Source organism: Homarus americanus, unplaced genomic scaffold (assembly GCF_018991925.1).
Source record: "Homarus americanus isolate GMGI-L3 unplaced genomic scaffold, GMGI_Hamer_2.0 scaffold10135, whole genome shotgun sequence".
NCBI lineage: Eukaryota > Metazoa > Arthropoda > Malacostraca > Decapoda > Nephropidae > Homarus > Homarus americanus.
Window position 1 is genome coordinate 184,920 of NW_024756215.1, and position 16,472 is coordinate 201,391.

Consider the following 16,472-nt stretch of genomic DNA (forward strand, 5'->3'; position numbering starts at 1 on the left):
GGTGAAGAACTCGGTAATGTTTTGATGACTGGGCGACCTTGTGCGCACCTTGCTCGCACCGCTCTCCGCGTAAAAGGGTACACACACCGCGGAGAGTGAGCATTCCGTGTTCGGCAGGGTACCGCGCAAACGTGGAAACGCGTTAAGTGGGACCGCGTAAAGCGAGGGTTGACTGTATTGATAATATATACAGTACAGGGAACAGTTTTTGTGTGCCAATCAGCTGATAATCACCCACCAGCGCTTCTCAGTTTAACTTTGTTTACAGTGCAGTGAACATCCAGTTTGTTGGTCTCTTGAATATTTTTGCATTTTTACATTAAAATTATTGGTCATTCTGAAATTTAGTTCACATAATGATAATATACAGTGCAGAAAGTATTATGAAACGTGAAGAAGGCATTAGAACCAATGCACTCTGTAAAGAATATGGCATGTCATCATTGACTGCCTCTAATATCAGCTGTTTAATATGTAAACAAAGCTGCCAAGAATAAGACATACACACCTCAAAGTAAGTTAAAATATAGTACAGTAGTACCCAGATTTACGCAGTCAATTGAACCCACAGGGTACCGCGGAAAGTGAAAACCACGAAAAGTGAACAACAGAACATATGGGATTAATTCCAATAGAGACTGGCCCGACCCCCAAACTCCACCTTTTCGACACAATACCTATGTTGTAGTAAAAATAACATCTAAATTTTATAATGGTATGCTCACACAATTAATATTTAAGAGAAATACAGTCACCAGGTTAATGTCCATTCAAATAATGGACTCAAATCCCCCCCCTCTTCCCAGCTCACTAGCTCCTACCTCTCTGAGAAATGATTGGGTGAAACACTAGATTTTAACGTTTAGTAATAAATAATACCTCAGACTAAAGTTAGGATAATATAATTGACATTTCTGGATTCCTTGCAGGTCAGGGAATATTTTGAATGTAAACTTCATATATTTTGCACAAAAGATAAAATATTTGCTTTGTGTAAACCAAATTATTACATTAGGTCTAAAATTTGTATGTCTAATGCAAAATCCATGATGTTTATATTCAAAATGATCAATATCATATTGTAAGAATTCCAGCAATGTAAATTATATTCTGGCCGGGTAATTTGTATGAATTTTATGAGCTAAAACAAATATCTTCAGTAAATAAACAAAGAAATATTCTTCAAGGACACTATCTGTCAATCAAAATACCCCACCCCCCCTCCCTACCAGAGAAGCGATTGGGAGAAAAAAGTGTATTTACATTTTTAGTAATAAATAATAACCCAGACTAAAGTTAGGATAATATAATTGACATTTCTAGATTCCTTGCAGGTCAGGGAATATTTTGAATGTAAACTTCATATATTTTGCACAAACTATAAAATATTTGCTTTGTGTAAACCAAATTATTACATTAGGTCTAAAATTTGTATGTCTAATGCAAAATCCATGATGTTTATATTCAAAATGATCATCATATTGTAAGAATTCCAGCAATGTAAATTATATTCTGGCAGGGTAATTTGTATGAATTTTATGAGCTAAATAAAAAAATAAAAAATTATACTTCACTGCGTATATGAGTAGATACACCGCGGAAAATGAAAGTCCGGTTCCTTCCAAGGTACCGTGTAGTGTAAATGAGAAATCGCTGAAAGTGAAACCGAAACCGTGTAGCTTTGTAAAGCTACATGGGGTAATACTGTACAGGTATTCTATATTTTTTATTTACTATTATACAGTATACAGTACAGTAGTGTATTTAGTTTATATTTAATGTTTTGTTAATTCTATTACTGGCATAGAGCACTTTGTATGTACTTTTTCTGTGGGTTGGAACCAATTACCCAATATCCCATTGAAATACAGGGTAATAGATTCAATTAACAAAATTTTTGGTTAACGAACGACTCTGTGGAACCAATTGTATTTGTTAATCAAGGGACCACTGTAATTGTCATAAAGGCAAACGCATTAAGGGAATATACATTTCTTTGTACACAAGTAAAAATGTCCCCCCCCCCTCCCCCCCGGTAAGCAAATGTTATTGGTGTTCACAGATTTGGCGATTCGCGGCCATTTTGAGAACCTAACCCCTGCGAATTTGAAGGGCATGCTGTACTGTATATGCACACTTCAGTGCAAATAATACAACCGAACCAAAAATAATGATACAATAAATGACAAAGTAATGCAAAAATAAGCTGCAAAATGATAATTCATGGAAATTAAACAGGAGACAAGACTAGAAGTAATGTGAAGAAGTAAAATGCTACTTGTACCATGGTTTTAGAGCAAGACAACAGGTGTTATTTCACAGTATTATGGTTTTAGATGGTCATTAGGACGTGGGTCAGGACAAGGATAAAATACTTGTAAGGATAGTTCACCAAGCACTTGTTGTACCCACAATGCACAGCTCGGTGACGTCTCTCTTGTAAACACGTATCATCTGGTAACATACGTGTGTGCCAGCGTCTGCACCCAGGACCAGTGTATCAACAATTAAGGTTATTTGTGCAATATACAGGTGCACCAACAATGCTCAAATCTCAAGTATTACAGATATCCCAGAGATAAGAAAACTTGTGATAAATGGATAAATGCCTGCAAGAGTTCTGATAAAATAAACACATTAGACTAGCCGAGAACTTGTTTGAAAAGAGTTCATATTTCTTTTGTATCTCCTTAATTCTGGAATGTTTGTCGATATCAGGTGTTTACAGGAAGGCTAGACACTCATCTTGCTATATGTGGCCAAAAAAGAACTCTGAACATATTTAATAATCTTAAAAATTAAGTTAAGAACACAGGTACAGTAGGCTCTCGCCAATAACGTCTAATAGGTGCCTGAAAAACGCCGTTATTAGCGAAAACGTTATTTGTGTGACATTAAAATACATGTAAAAAGGGTTTGTTGGTGCCGCCACCCCAAGAATTTCACCGAATTTTTCCCCTTAGAAGCCCTCCTAACACTTTTTGATCGCTGAAATAAAAAAGAAGCGTTATTTACTCATCAAAATATAGAGTTTGAGTAATATAACACTTAGCTTGGGGGAGTTTTTGAGGTGATTGTTCCATATCTGAGGGCCGCTAAGACTTGCACTGTCTTTCATTCTACAAGCTAACCATTTCACAAGAAAATGCTGTTATCACTATCAACCTGTTTCTATCACTTTCATCATTCATAGCTCGCCTCGCATTTCCATCACTACCGAAATATTTCTTAGCCAGCGCAATACTCTTCTTGGTCTCCTCAAAGTTCCTCTTAATATTTCGCACTGTAGACTCAGGACGGTTCAATTTCCTCACAATATCAATGTTCCATGCACCACTTACAGTGAGCTCAACAATCTGTTCTTTTTCCTTGACCAAGTAGGCACGCTTCTTGTGGGTTTGTCTCTTAGATTTGGGATCTTTTTTCTCATTCACTTTAAAAGTTCCCGGGCGTTCAGGCAGCAAATCATTCCCTCCACCACCTCCCCTAACCCCCACAGGCAAAAATGCGGAAGCCATTATTGATCACCGACCCTAGCAACCACTGGTTATAGAGGAGAAAATCTCACATGTGGGCGCAGCGCTGTATTCCACTGAGCGTGTGTGAGAGTGAGATGGAGCGGACAACTACGTCATCAACATGGCGGCAAACAAACGCTATCATTGATGCACGCGGATGCTTCCCGCAAAATCTCCGTTATTCAAGAGAATCCAGACGTTATTATCGAAAATGGGTATCTATTGTAACTTACCGTTATTGTCGAAAACGTTATTGTGGAAGTCGTTATTGGCGAAAGCCTACTGTACGTGGGTTTCAGGTGTCAACACCGTGCTTGTTTCAAGACGCAAAGGAAGATTTCTTGTGGTTTCTTAATTCTGCAATGTCAACCAATATCAGGTCATCCAGAAGACCATGAGACATTGTTCTTGTCATGTCTGACAACAAAAACAATAATAATATTGCCCAAAATATAAGAAAAACGAAGAGTGACATCACTTAATTCACCGGCGACGATCGTGATGCTTAACGCCGAGAAACTTGCTATATTTCTTAAGTATACATTGTAAGGCAATATCCAGTTTTCTGGAGTACCCTCAGACATTTACCTTGCCATGTCTGGCAAAAGGAAAATATCTGAATTGCTAATAAGCTCAAAAATTGAGTTGCTTCATCCATGCCATCAGCAAAATGTCCAGTGCCCCTCCTGGTGTTTCCTTATAATATTTTGCTATTTTTTTTCTTCTTTTTTTGCTATATCATTTTTGGAGGACTGCTCACAGAAATGCCTTAGCCTTATGAGTTGTCTAAAGTTAAGGCCCATGGTATCGAGGGGAAAGTTTTAAATTGGATAAAATCGTGGCTCACAGATAGAATACAGAGGGTCAGCATAGATGGTGTTAAATCTGAGTGGGGCTGTGTAACCAGTGGGGTTCCCCAGGGGTCAGTACTGGGCCCACTCTTGTTCATAATCTACATAAACGATCTAGATACTGGGATCAGCAGTGACATAAGCAAGTTTGCGGATGACACCAAAATAGAGCGACAGATTAATTCAGGGCAGGATGCAAATGTACTACAGGAGGATTTAAATAAACTGCAGGAGTGGTCAGAAAAATGGCAAATGAAATTCAACTCCAGCAAGTGCAGCATACTTAATATTGGAAGAACAAATACTGTCAATGTATACAGCCTTAACAACATCAGCCTAGAGAAGTCGACTTGTGAAAGAGACTTAGGGGTACTTGTAAGCCCGGACCTACGGCCTAGAAAACAGTGCGTTAATGTTCGAAATAAGGCAAACAGAGTAGTGGGTTTTATATCTAGAAGTGTAAGTAATAAGAGTGAAGAGGTCTTATTGCAACTATATCTTGCGCTAGTCAGGTTGCACCTCGATTATGCCGTTCAGTTCTGGTGCCCTTATTATAGAATGGATATCAATTCACTGGAGTCGGTGCAGAGAAGAATGACGAAAATGATTCCGGGACTTAGAAACCTTCCATATCAAGATAGGTTAAAGAAACTAAACTTGCATTCCCTAGAAAGACGAAGAGTGCGGGGAGATATGATAAAAGTATTTAAGTGGGTGAAAGGAATCAATAAAGGGGATATAGATAAAGTTCTTATAATATCTGAGCAGGACAGGACTCGTAGCAAAGGATTTAAGTTAGATAGTTTAGGTTGTGGAGGGAGATAGGAAGAAACTGGTTCACAAATAGGGTGGTAGACGAGTGGAACAAGCATAGCAACTTTGTAGTAAGTGCGGGAACTCTGGAAAGTTTTAAAAGGAGGCTACGTAGATTCATGGATGATAGAGAGTGGTAGTAACTCTTGACAGGAGCTGCCATGCACAGGCCAACTGGCCTATTGCAGACTCATTTTCTTATGTTATGTTCTAAAAAATGAAGCAAATGTCAACCAAGGCAAGGCCATAGTCCTTGGTCACCCTCTGGTCACTATGGGTAGTGTGATGGAGCTGAAGTTTATTTCACATTACAGCAGTGTGTCCTTACTGTTTATTGTCCTTGGGTAGGGTAAGAAAGGGATTTAATGTAAAGTGTGGAAATACCTCACGTGCTATTTTCACTAAAGTGAGCAAATACTCAGTTTGTATTTGTTTCATAAAAAATACAGTAATGGCCCATTCTTTTATTCATTTATATTACGTTTACAATAAATTTGTAATATTTTAGTAAGAGACTTTGTTTATTCAAAGTTCTGTAAAGGTAATAATCCCTACAATTACTTTAAGTTGTACTGAAGAACCTAGATATGTTATCATTATTATTCCAAAACAATTTCATCAACCATCAAACAAGCCAAGGGAGGATTACACCCTACAACACATCCTCTACCTGTCCTTGGTTGATGAGAGCCTTGTGTCCGGGTATTAGAGGCCAGGAGACACATTACCTGGTGTAGTGAGTGGCAGCGAGGAGACCAACAGCTGATCCAGACCCCCAGCCTCTACCTCACCCCCGCCCTCACACCCACACCCACCCACACCCCAACACTCATACCTTCATCCTCCCAGAAATAAACCCAACTCCATATACTGAGACAATATTCACTATACAATACCTGAAGCAGCTAGAAATAGATAATAAAATGCATGTAAACAATCCTTGGTGGTGGCCTGTCGTCTAGCAATGTCGTTATGCCTTGGCCAATATTTCTTATATATTACTTTTATATCAAACAAAAAGGATTATTATGTTGTATTATATATTTTTTTATTAATATTTATTTAGTAACTTTCAACTATTCAATACGCACTAATTTAACACATTCATCCGGTAAATAAGTAATAGCCATAAAACATATTATAACCAAGGAAACATTATATCATTACAAGTTTTATACATCGTGTCAAGGAAATTTTTAATGATAACACAAAATATCGCAAATTTTAGTGAATCACATGGTTATTATAGTTGAGTGTTGTGATAGAGGCGACTGATGGTCTGTGTCTCCATTACAGGTTTAACTCTTGAGTGATGGCGCTGTGTAGGGCTGCCAGGACACTTACTACCTCGACTATAGGTGAGCCTTTGGGTTTAGAACAGGACATCAATGGAAATGTCTTAAACGTCTATCTTTAGCTAAAATACAGGCAATGTTTATGTATGGTGAATGATAATGTATACAGTATGGCCAGTGGATATCTTGCCATAACCTGGGTAATTACTAACTAAATACTACTTTACCATGAGTGTGCTCTGATTGGTTAATTGTCCATTACCGTGACCATGACATCATTTATTTCGCCCTGATCGTCGTGTAGTTGTAGACATACCTAACCATGTTTCTGTTGTCCATGTAAACTTATCATTATAAAAGAGGCGACATTTACTAGAACCTGACCTAACCAACCAAAGAAACCTACCTAACCCTCTAACTTCCTGGCCAGGAGGTGGACCCCCCCCCCTCCATCATATTAAACAGAAAGTACTTAGCCAATCAGAGCACACTCACGGTAAAATAGTGTTAGTAGGAACTTAGCCAGTCACGGCAAAATATCCCATAACGTAATGTATATGTGGAATCAGTATATGTAGGTTTTACTGAATGACTACTTACGAGTATATCGATTAACTCGTCAGAATCATTGTGCCGTTTCACTGACCTCCATGCTAAATGGTTAAGCACATAACAGGCTACAAAAAAATTCATACGCCAGCCAAAGAAACCTACCTAACTAGTCAGACCCCTCGCCATATACAGCAGAAAGTACTTATTTTGATATCTGGTACAGTTGGGGAAATGTGTTCCTACACCGTTATGGTAACCTGTCTCTAAACAGCAACTTTGCAGTAGTAGTGTCACTACTTATAAATTAATGGGTATTTGTTGCGTAACGACTGACGTGATTGGTGGATAGGTTTGCTATACTGTAGAACTAGGTCATATGGGTTGCCCATTTGGAGACACGGGTTACCACGGGGTGTAGGAATACATTTCCGCAACTGTACCAATGAAAACAGCTTTGTTGAAGCTCAAACTGAGTGGCTTGGTTGTTGCACTGAAACAAACAAAGAGCAGATGACAACACACGCCGACATGGTAGGTTTTTGAGAGGAATATTTAGGGTAAATACTGTAATTAATTTCTTCACATACAAGTAATATAAAGACATCATTTTAGTGGCATTTGACAGTTTTTAACGGTGTTTTATCCTGCAATATTCATTACAAACATGCACAATAGGACTAGCATAAGAGTAGCCACTGTGAAAAAAAATTGTGATATTTTGGAACTTGGAAAAGTCTTTATTTTACTTTAGGTATTAATTTAGTTTTGGTCATCCGGGGAAATCTTCGGAATTTAATCCCCACCAGAAAGGGGGGGGGGGGTCTGGGGGAAGCCCCTTGTTGGGTTAGATATAGTTCCTGGGTTCTGTGACTAGGTTTGGTTGGATATCTAATTACAGGGATGACCGTAACTATACTTTACTGATTGGTGTGTTAGTAACATCTCTGTTCCACACTTGTTGGCATGTACTAGCTCCATAATTTACAGTAGTATCTGTACTTGCTCCAGTGTTGGTCAAGTCTGGTCTCGAATGAGCTCACACTCGGTGCCGTCAAAACGTTCTTTGGCAGGTTATCCCAAAAATTCACAAGTCTTACTCCAAAAATAGGTAATAGTTTAGACAAGTTGTGTGTCTTAACTACCTACTGTAGGACATTTCACCATTGGACCTGAATGCTTTCTTACCTGTGATATCACTTGTAGTAGTAGGCAGCTACCAAACAGGGAGGCACTACTGCCTGGGAAGATATTGGAAGCATAATGTGTTGTCTGTTGGTAGACCCTGCTGCCATATGGCAGCATATGTTTTATCTGCGGAAAGGATTCCAAAACCCACCTGCCATCTCCATTGTGAACATAAGAATGGGGGAAACTGCAGCAGGCCTATTGGCCCATACTGGGCAGTCCCATTTACACCCAACCCCTATCGCTCATATATCTATCCAACCGATGTTTGAAGCTATCCAGCGTATTTGAGTTAATGATGATGTTTGGTACTTGTTCCACTCATCCACTACTCTGTTTCCAAACCAATGTTTACCTATATCGTGCCTAAATCTAAATTTGTCTAATTTAAAACTATTGTTACAAGTTCGCTCCTGATTGGATATTTTAAGTACCTTTGTAATGTCACCTTTGTTTAGCCCTGACTTCCATTTATACACCTCGATCATATCGCCCCTCACTCTACGTCTCTCGAGGGAGTGCAAATTAAGATGCTTTAACCTGTCTCTGTACTCGCAAGGTTCCTAATGCCCGGGATTAGTCTTTTCATTCTCCTCTGAATTCTTTCTTGGGATTCTATATCCATTCTGTAGTGCGGTGACCAGAATTGAACTGCGTAATCCAAGTGAGGTCTCACAAGCGCAAGATATAGTTTTAGGATGACCTCGCTAGTCTTGTAACTAACACTCTTTGTATAAACCCAAGTACTTTGTGAGCCTTGTTTCGAGCAAATACACATTGTTTACTTGGTTTAAGATTATCATGACTACTAGATATTTCTCACAGTCGTATTAATCTATAACATCATTGTTCATCTGGTTTCTCGGTTTACATCTCCTAGACTAAGTACTTTACATTTGTCCACATTGAATTGCATCTGCCATTTTTCAGACCATTCGAAAAATTTTATTGTCTTCCTGTAATTTTGCAGAATCCATGTCAGATTTAATTAATTACTCGCCCTATTTTAGTGTCATCAGTGAATTTACTTATGTTGCTGTCTACGCTGATATCTATGTCGTTTACATATACAGTATATATAATAAATAATAATGGTCCAAGTGCTGAGCCTTGGGGTACTCCACTATTGACGTTACTCCAATCGGATTTACTGCCATTAATGCTCACTCGCTATTTCCTGTCCTGTAACCACACCCTAATCCATTTTAGAATATCTCCTCCAATGCCATGAGCGTCCACTTTTCGTATTAGTCTTTCGTGGGGGACTCTGTCTAAGGCTTTGCAAAAGTCAAGATATACCTCATCATAGTCATGCCCGTCGTCCAATGATTCGAAAACAGCTGAAAAGAATGTTAATAGATTAGTTAGACATGAATGCCCACTTGTGAAGCCATGTTGGGAATCATTGATCAACTTGTGCTTCTCCAGGTGGTTCTTTTCGCACAATATAACTGCTGTATTTTAGGTAAGGTAAATTTGATATTACAGCATCGGTCACTCATATTTTGCTCCAAGAGAATTTGTCCTGCACTGTACTCATATACAGTACTGCACTACTGTATGCTGATTTTAAAGTCATGGGACAAAAGTACAGTAAGTTAGGTTTTAAAGTAGAGTAAAAATATTGGGGTAATTATGAAAGACATTATGTTCACTGATATTAAACAAGATCTTTAAGGTTTCTTGAGTTAAATTTCAATCAAACTTTAATTTAGTTAACATGTGAAGAGGAATTTATCCTAGACTGCTGTGTTTCTGACTTTATTAATTTATTGCAGAAAGACGTCTACAGCTTAGTAGCTTCCAGCAGGCTTGGAAAGATCGTGGCAGAGAGGAGGCTGTGGTTGTAACTGATGATGGGAACACTATTGTGTGTTGGCATCCTGAACCTCAAGTGCCATATGAAATGACTAAGGTACTGTATGTGTATTGCAGAATAGCATTTGTCTTGAACTAGGTGAGTTTAGGTCTGTTTGTATAACTATGATATACTGAAATGTACTGTAGAGACAAATTTATGGTACAGTACAGTATATGATTGTTTTGTGTATTCAGTGGCTTGAAAACAGTCTCAAATAATTTATAAATATGCAGCATAAAATAGATCTGAAATTAAGTTTTGTTGAATGTGGTGTGTTTGTGAACAGTGTAATAAGTTAGTAGAATTTTGGTAGTACAGAGTACTGTATACAGAGAAGAAGCTTGGATATCTGAGGTGATGAATCAGTGGATGATCTTGCTTGTATTTTAATGAGGTGATGAAAAATATTCTGGTAATGGCAGTAAATTGTGTCAGCTCTTCACATTGTTGTTTTTATTTGGGTTTATGAATGAGCTAGGGTAATGGTAGAAAAAGTATACATAATACCAATATTAGAGTTTGAGATTAATTTTTTTGATTAAGCCCTAGTACTTCTCCTCTTGCTTACTCAAGGGAAGAAGGGGTTAAGTGTTCATACAGCCCCCTGTGATGTCAGTTACAGTTAGGGTGGATTTGATATTTACTCCAATTATACTAGTCTTCCAAACTTACCCATCACAGTGTCTCTTTAAAATGAGAGACACTTTGTACAACAGTTGCCTTTCTGGAGGCTAGAAACTGTTCTTGAACTAAGTTGATTCAATCAGCACATGCCATGACAAGGAATTGATGCAATGTTTTAATGAGAGAAATGGATATGATTATTTCTGAGAGCTGCATAATAATACAAAATATTCTTAGTCAATTCTGCAATTTCTGTCTAGTCATAAAAGCAGATGATTTCATGGATGTAGAGACATACATACCGGTATATTGTGTGAACACAGACACATGGAAAGAAAAGTTACACAAGAGGAATGTCTTTTTTCCTACCATTTCAGCCATTACCCCAGACAACTCAAGAATCAGACTCAATATTGAAAGTTCAGTACAACAAGGAAATGAAGCATTTGTTCCAGAAGAAGCATCCATTTTTCATCAACAAGGATCTCCGGGAACTCACTTTTACTACAAAGCATCGATGGTTCCCAAGGTGAGGAAGACTAAGCATTCATTATAAAAATCATTGTAGAATGTATTACTACAGTATTGCGAGAAATAATGTTGGTTCATGATAATGCTAAAGTTCACTCTTTTTGTTACACATCTGTTACCATGATCCATTCGACTACCTGTGTAGAACTCAGTTGTTTGTACTGAACTGTAGTTCTTAGCAAGTCATTCAGTTTTGGGGAAATTACCCTCACCCTTATAATTTTATTTAGTAATACATTAGATTTATATCAGTCAGTTAGCTCTCTCCTTTGTTAATATAATGAAAGGAATATAAACTTTACAAAAGTTTGATTGGTTCCTCTAAATTAGTTCAATTGTCAAAAGCATGTTTTTTTTTATTACATGATTCCCCTTGTATTATCCTTCTCTGTACAATGTATTAAGTTTTCTTTACACAGATAATTTGGTTAAATTAGCACAGTACAGTATATGAGGCATTGCAAGTACCAAGGGCAAGCTGACAAAAACAATGTTTTGTGAAAACCACATTGGATTTTTTAACTATTTTAGTTATTACTCAAGCAAATTTTTATTGAATTTCGTAATTTGTCTTATTTTGTAGGTTTGGGGTAATAAATCATGAATATGTCTGTGAAAATTTTACAACATTCCGTAATATGCCTGATTGTTAATGGTAAAAACTACCTGTACAGTAGTAATACAAAGTAATAAAATATTTTATGAGATGGATTTACAATTTGCTGAACTTTAATGAAGATATCAAAAACAGTCAAAATAGGTAATAATGAAAACAGTCATGTAGACATGGTGAAGTGCACCGTAATATAAGCCTTAATTTGATGGGGGGAAAGGGTAAGAATCCTGTGTTCTTGGGTCGCACATGACACGTTCCTTGATAAGAGAGAGGAATTTTAAACACTACTGAAGGTACATTAACCTGATATTGGAGTTGTAGAACTGTTGAACAGGAGAATCGACCCAAAGAAATGTGTTCAATATACAGCTACCGGTACTCCCCGACTTACAACCACCCGGACTTACGACCGCCTCATTTGTACCAAAATTTTGTCATTCTATTTTATTTTCCTATGTCAGTTGATATTAATACTGAAGCGGGGCCTTCTCGGATGGGTCCCACTGGTCGGGAAGGTTGTGGACCCCAGGGCCGACCTGATCATCATCAAGCTACTGGGGCCTCAACTGACGCCACTACGGTTGCTGGAGGATCGGCTTTTTTCACGCTTCATTTCTCCAACATTCGCGGACTGAGATCCAATTTTTCTTCTGTGGAGCACCATCTATTAACCTCTTCCCCCGATCTCTTACTACTCTCCGAACTTCAACTGACCAAAGCAGCTTCACCCAAACCTTTTCAAGTCTCTAACTACAACCTTTATACCTACTTCTGTTCTAAGGGAGGTGTATGCACCTACTGCAATACACGTACACCTATAGCCCGACTCACGGATCTTGAATCTCCCCTTTCTGATGTCATCTGGCTCAAAATATCTCTACCTACTGTGACTATTTTTCTTTGTTTCCTATACTGTTCTCCCAACTCTACCAACTATTTCGAACTCTTTGACTATCTCACTTCTTGCCATGAGTCGTTGCTATCCACACACCCCAACACTGAGATCCTCTACCTAGGGGATTTCAATGTACTGATGGCTTGGCTCTGCAAGGGATGACCCAGGTGGAGCTGAGGCACTCTCTTTTTCCTTACTTAATGATTTGGAACAAATAATCAAACACCCTACACGCGTTCCTGATCGACACGATCAACTTGCTAACATTCTTGATCTTTGTTTTACCTCTAACCCCCTCACACTATTCATACTCAATTTTTGCCCCCTTAGGGTCTTCTGATCACAACCTTATTTCTATTAAATCAAACTGGGCACGACCACCTCCCCCACCCCCCTCTAAACGTCAACTATGGCACTATCGGAGGGCAAGCTGGCAATCCTTGCGAGAATTCTTCACCGACTTTCCTCGGGATGAATGTTGCTTTTCCACTCGGTATGCCTCAGTATGTGCTGACAGCATTGCTGGGGTTATACAGGGCGGTATGAGTGCATTTATCCCATCTTCTACCAAAACTTTCACATTACAATCATGGTTTGATCGCTCCTGCTCTCTTGCTTGCAGGGTGAGAGATAGGGCATATCGAGCTATGAAACTATCTCCTCCTATTACCCACACCTCTTTCATTACTTCTAGGAATCGTTGTAAGGCTATTCTTCGTAGGGCCAAGCGGAATTTTATTAAAAGAAAGACTGCTGTCCTGACTAATTCTTCCTCTAGTAAATCCTTCTGGTCCTTAGCTAAAAACATCTGTAACAACTTCTGCACGCCTTCTTTTCCTCCCCTCTTCCGTCCCAATAACTCTATAGCCAACTCTCCCCCTGAGAAAGCCAACCTCTTTGGCACCTTATTCTCCTCTAATTCCACCTTAGACGATTCCCACTCTACCCCTCCTACCCCTGCACCTCCTACTGAACCTATGCACTTTCCTATAATCTCCACTCGCAGGGTTGCCGGTGTGTTATCCAGGTTGGATGTGAGTAAGGCGCATGGACCGGACGGAATACCCCCTCGTGTTCTGAGGGAGTGTGCTGAAGCCCTGGCCCCTGTGCTTGCTCGCCTCTTTCGCCTTTGCCTCAAAACGAAAACTTTTCCTTCTTCTTGGAAGCATGCCTTGGTTCAGCCCATCCCGAAGAAGGGTGACCATTCTAATCCCTCTAACTATCGCCCCATTGCCCTAACTTCATCCCTCTCTAAGATTTTCGAAACTATCTTGAACTCCATTTTCTCCATCACCTTGAACGCCTTTCTCTTTTGTCGGATCACCAGTATGGCTTTCGCCAGGCGAGATCTACTGGTGATCTGCTCTCCTATTGCACCCATCTTTGGTCATCTTCTCTTAGGGATTATGGGGAAACTTTTGTCGTGGCCCTCGACATCTCCAAAGCATTTGACAGGGTATGGCACAAGTCTTTGCTATCTAAACTTGCCTCTTTTGGTTTCTCTCCCCCACTTTGTTCTCTCATCTCGAGCTTCCTTGAGAATCGATCCATGGCAGTTGTTGTCGAGGGATCGATTTCTCGCTCTTTCTCTACCAATAGTGGTGTCCCACAGGGTTCTGTTCTTTCACCAACTCTCTTTCTTCTTTTTATCAATGATTTACTTCACACTACAACTAATTCTATCCATTCTTACGCCGATGATTCTACTCTTCACTCTTCCTCACATTTTCCCCTTCCTCCTAACTCTCAAACTAGATATGTTTCTAGAACTGATATCATTACTTCTATCAACGCAGATCTGTGCAGCATCTCTGAATGGGGAGATACAAACTTGGTTAAGTTCAATAGTAACAAAACTCAATATTTACCAGTTACACTTTGTAAAGTAGACAATCTCCCACCAATTACATTTCAGGACGCTATCATCCCCCCAAATTCTGAAATAAATATGTTAGGCCTCACCATTTCCTCCAATATGTCCTGGAAATCACACATCCTTAGTATAACTAAAGCTGCCTCCCGAAAGTTGGGAATGCTGTACAGATGCCGCAGCTACTTCACTCCTGAGCAGTTGCTCCAAGTATATAAGGGATTCATTCGTCCTAACTTGGAGTACTGCTCTCATATCTGGGGTGGCTCTTCTTCTGTCCAACTATTAGATAGGGTGGAATCAAAGGCATTTCGTCTTATTAACTCTCCTCCTTTAGTCGACAATCTCTCTCCCCTTTCTCTTCGCCGCAATGTTGCTTCACTCTCTCTCTTTTACAGGTACTTTAACGGGCAATGTTCAGGGGATTTGGCATCCTGTGTACCGCCGGTAAGGCCGTGGGTTCGTAACACACGTCTTGCCCGCGGTGCCCACCATTTCTCTGTGGATATCGGTCACACGAGAATAACCCGTTATAGTACCTCCTTCTTTCCTCACACAGCCAAACTGTGGAATGCTTTGCCTTCTTCTGTGTTTCCATGCTCTTACAATCTGTCTCACTTTAAAAAGCTGGTTTTCCGGCATCTTCGTGGTGTAGATTAATACAGTATAACCTTTTTTCTATATTTTCAATTTCTTTCCGTTCTTTTTTTTCGCCCCCCAGGCTCCGTTGTGGGTCGTTTGACCTGTGCCCGGGTTGGCTAATTCCCGTAAAAAAAAAAAAAAAAAAAATCTTGAGCTTGCAAAGTCTGCCTCTCGCCCTAGGTTTTATGATGATACCAAAGTCCGATCATACCACATTGTTTATAACAATTAACTAAACATTGCTATCATGGGATTGCTGATATTTTTTGTATGTGTCATATTATTGTTTCAAAAATCATTTCTGCTTTTGCTTCTTTGTGCCAATTCCATGTAAGGAAATGGATACTTTAAATACTGTACTCTATTTGTAATATGACTTGTAACACATTCATATTTCTGCAGACAATGTATGCTGGTAACTGTACAGTACTGTACTTTTTTTGGGGGGGGTTCTATACCTTCTTCATAAATGATTATCCGTGGTTTGCATTGTCAACAATTTATATTTCCTGTCACAATAGCATTTTGTGCCTCAATTCATATCGGTGATCTTACCACTAAAGTCTTAGGGGAAAATAAGTACAGTATACCTGCATTTCCTACAGGTTTGATATTGGCCCTGTAATTGGTCTCTGAAAAATATATACTGTACATGTTTTTGATATATTGTTATAACATCCAGGTTTTAAACTATGGAATGTTGTTATTCTAAAAGTGAAACTACATTTTATTAAATTTGAATTATTTTTTTCAGACCAGAGAAGCGCTTTGCCAAGAGGAATCCTCCTCGAGACAGAGAATATTTATGATTATGAAATTCCAGAGGATATTAGAACAGTCCACTCTTCTCTTGCAAATAAAAAAAAAGAAAGTACAATCCATTAATAACTTTAATAACAATGCTCCTATACTTACGAACGAGGTACATTCCTGAGGCTTGTTTGTAAGTCCGACTTTACTCTGGACACCAAACATATTTTAAAACATTTAAAGATTATAGATATTTAGTACAGCTATATTCGTAAAACCTGGCTCACTCTTCTCCTCTTAGGTAATGTTTGTTCTATCTGGTATTTTCTTCAAAATAATCCAGTCTCATCCACATTAAACACCTGTTCTGGCAGGTAACCCCCCTCAATGATGATGATTGTATCTCTGAAAGTTTATAAGTTGAACCTTCTTAAGTAGAGGAGCACCTGTATACATTTCTTTGCACACA

General features: G+C 38.9%; 2 protein-coding genes across 3 annotated transcripts in view; one reads left to right on the top strand and one right to left on the bottom strand.

The window, feature by feature from the left end:
* Positions 1-6,164, bottom strand: part of LOC121856737 (cullin-2-like) — a 93,090-nt gene extending 86,926 nt beyond the window's left edge. The window contains exon 1 of one of the 2 annotated variants that reach the window (XM_042352421.1): positions 6,079-6,164. The gene's annotated coding sequence lies outside the window, so the exon portion shown is untranslated. Of the gene's footprint in view, positions 1-5,910; positions 5,932-6,078 lie in introns of those variants that run through there. The other variant, XM_042352423.1, reaches the window with a different exon arrangement.
* A 232-nt stretch (positions 6,165-6,396) lies between these two features.
* Positions 6,397-16,308, top strand: LOC121856743 (39S ribosomal protein L42, mitochondrial-like). Its single transcript, XM_042352434.1, has 4 exons — positions 6,397-6,540; positions 9,993-10,129; positions 11,077-11,228; positions 16,008-16,308. The coding sequence occupies exons 1-4, from the start codon at positions 6,495-6,497 to the stop codon at positions 16,060-16,062; spliced, it is 390 nt and encodes a 129-aa protein (XP_042208368.1). The 5' UTR covers positions 6,397-6,494; the 3' UTR covers positions 16,063-16,308.
* Positions 16,309-16,472: the final 164 nt, after the last annotated feature.

Bases quoted from the DNA above. Each gene is read 5' to 3' on its own strand.
- LOC121856743 (XM_042352434.1), top strand. From the start codon at position 6,495: ATGGCGCTGTGTAGGGCTGCCAGGACACTTACTACCTCGACTATAG. The intron at 6,541-9,992 runs GTGAGCCTTTGG...AATTTATTGCAG, and splicing joins ACTTACTACCTCGACTATAG to AAAGACGTCTACAGCTTAGT. The intron at 10,130-11,076 runs GTACTGTATGTG...CTACCATTTCAG, and splicing joins TGCCATATGAAATGACTAAG to CCATTACCCCAGACAACTCA.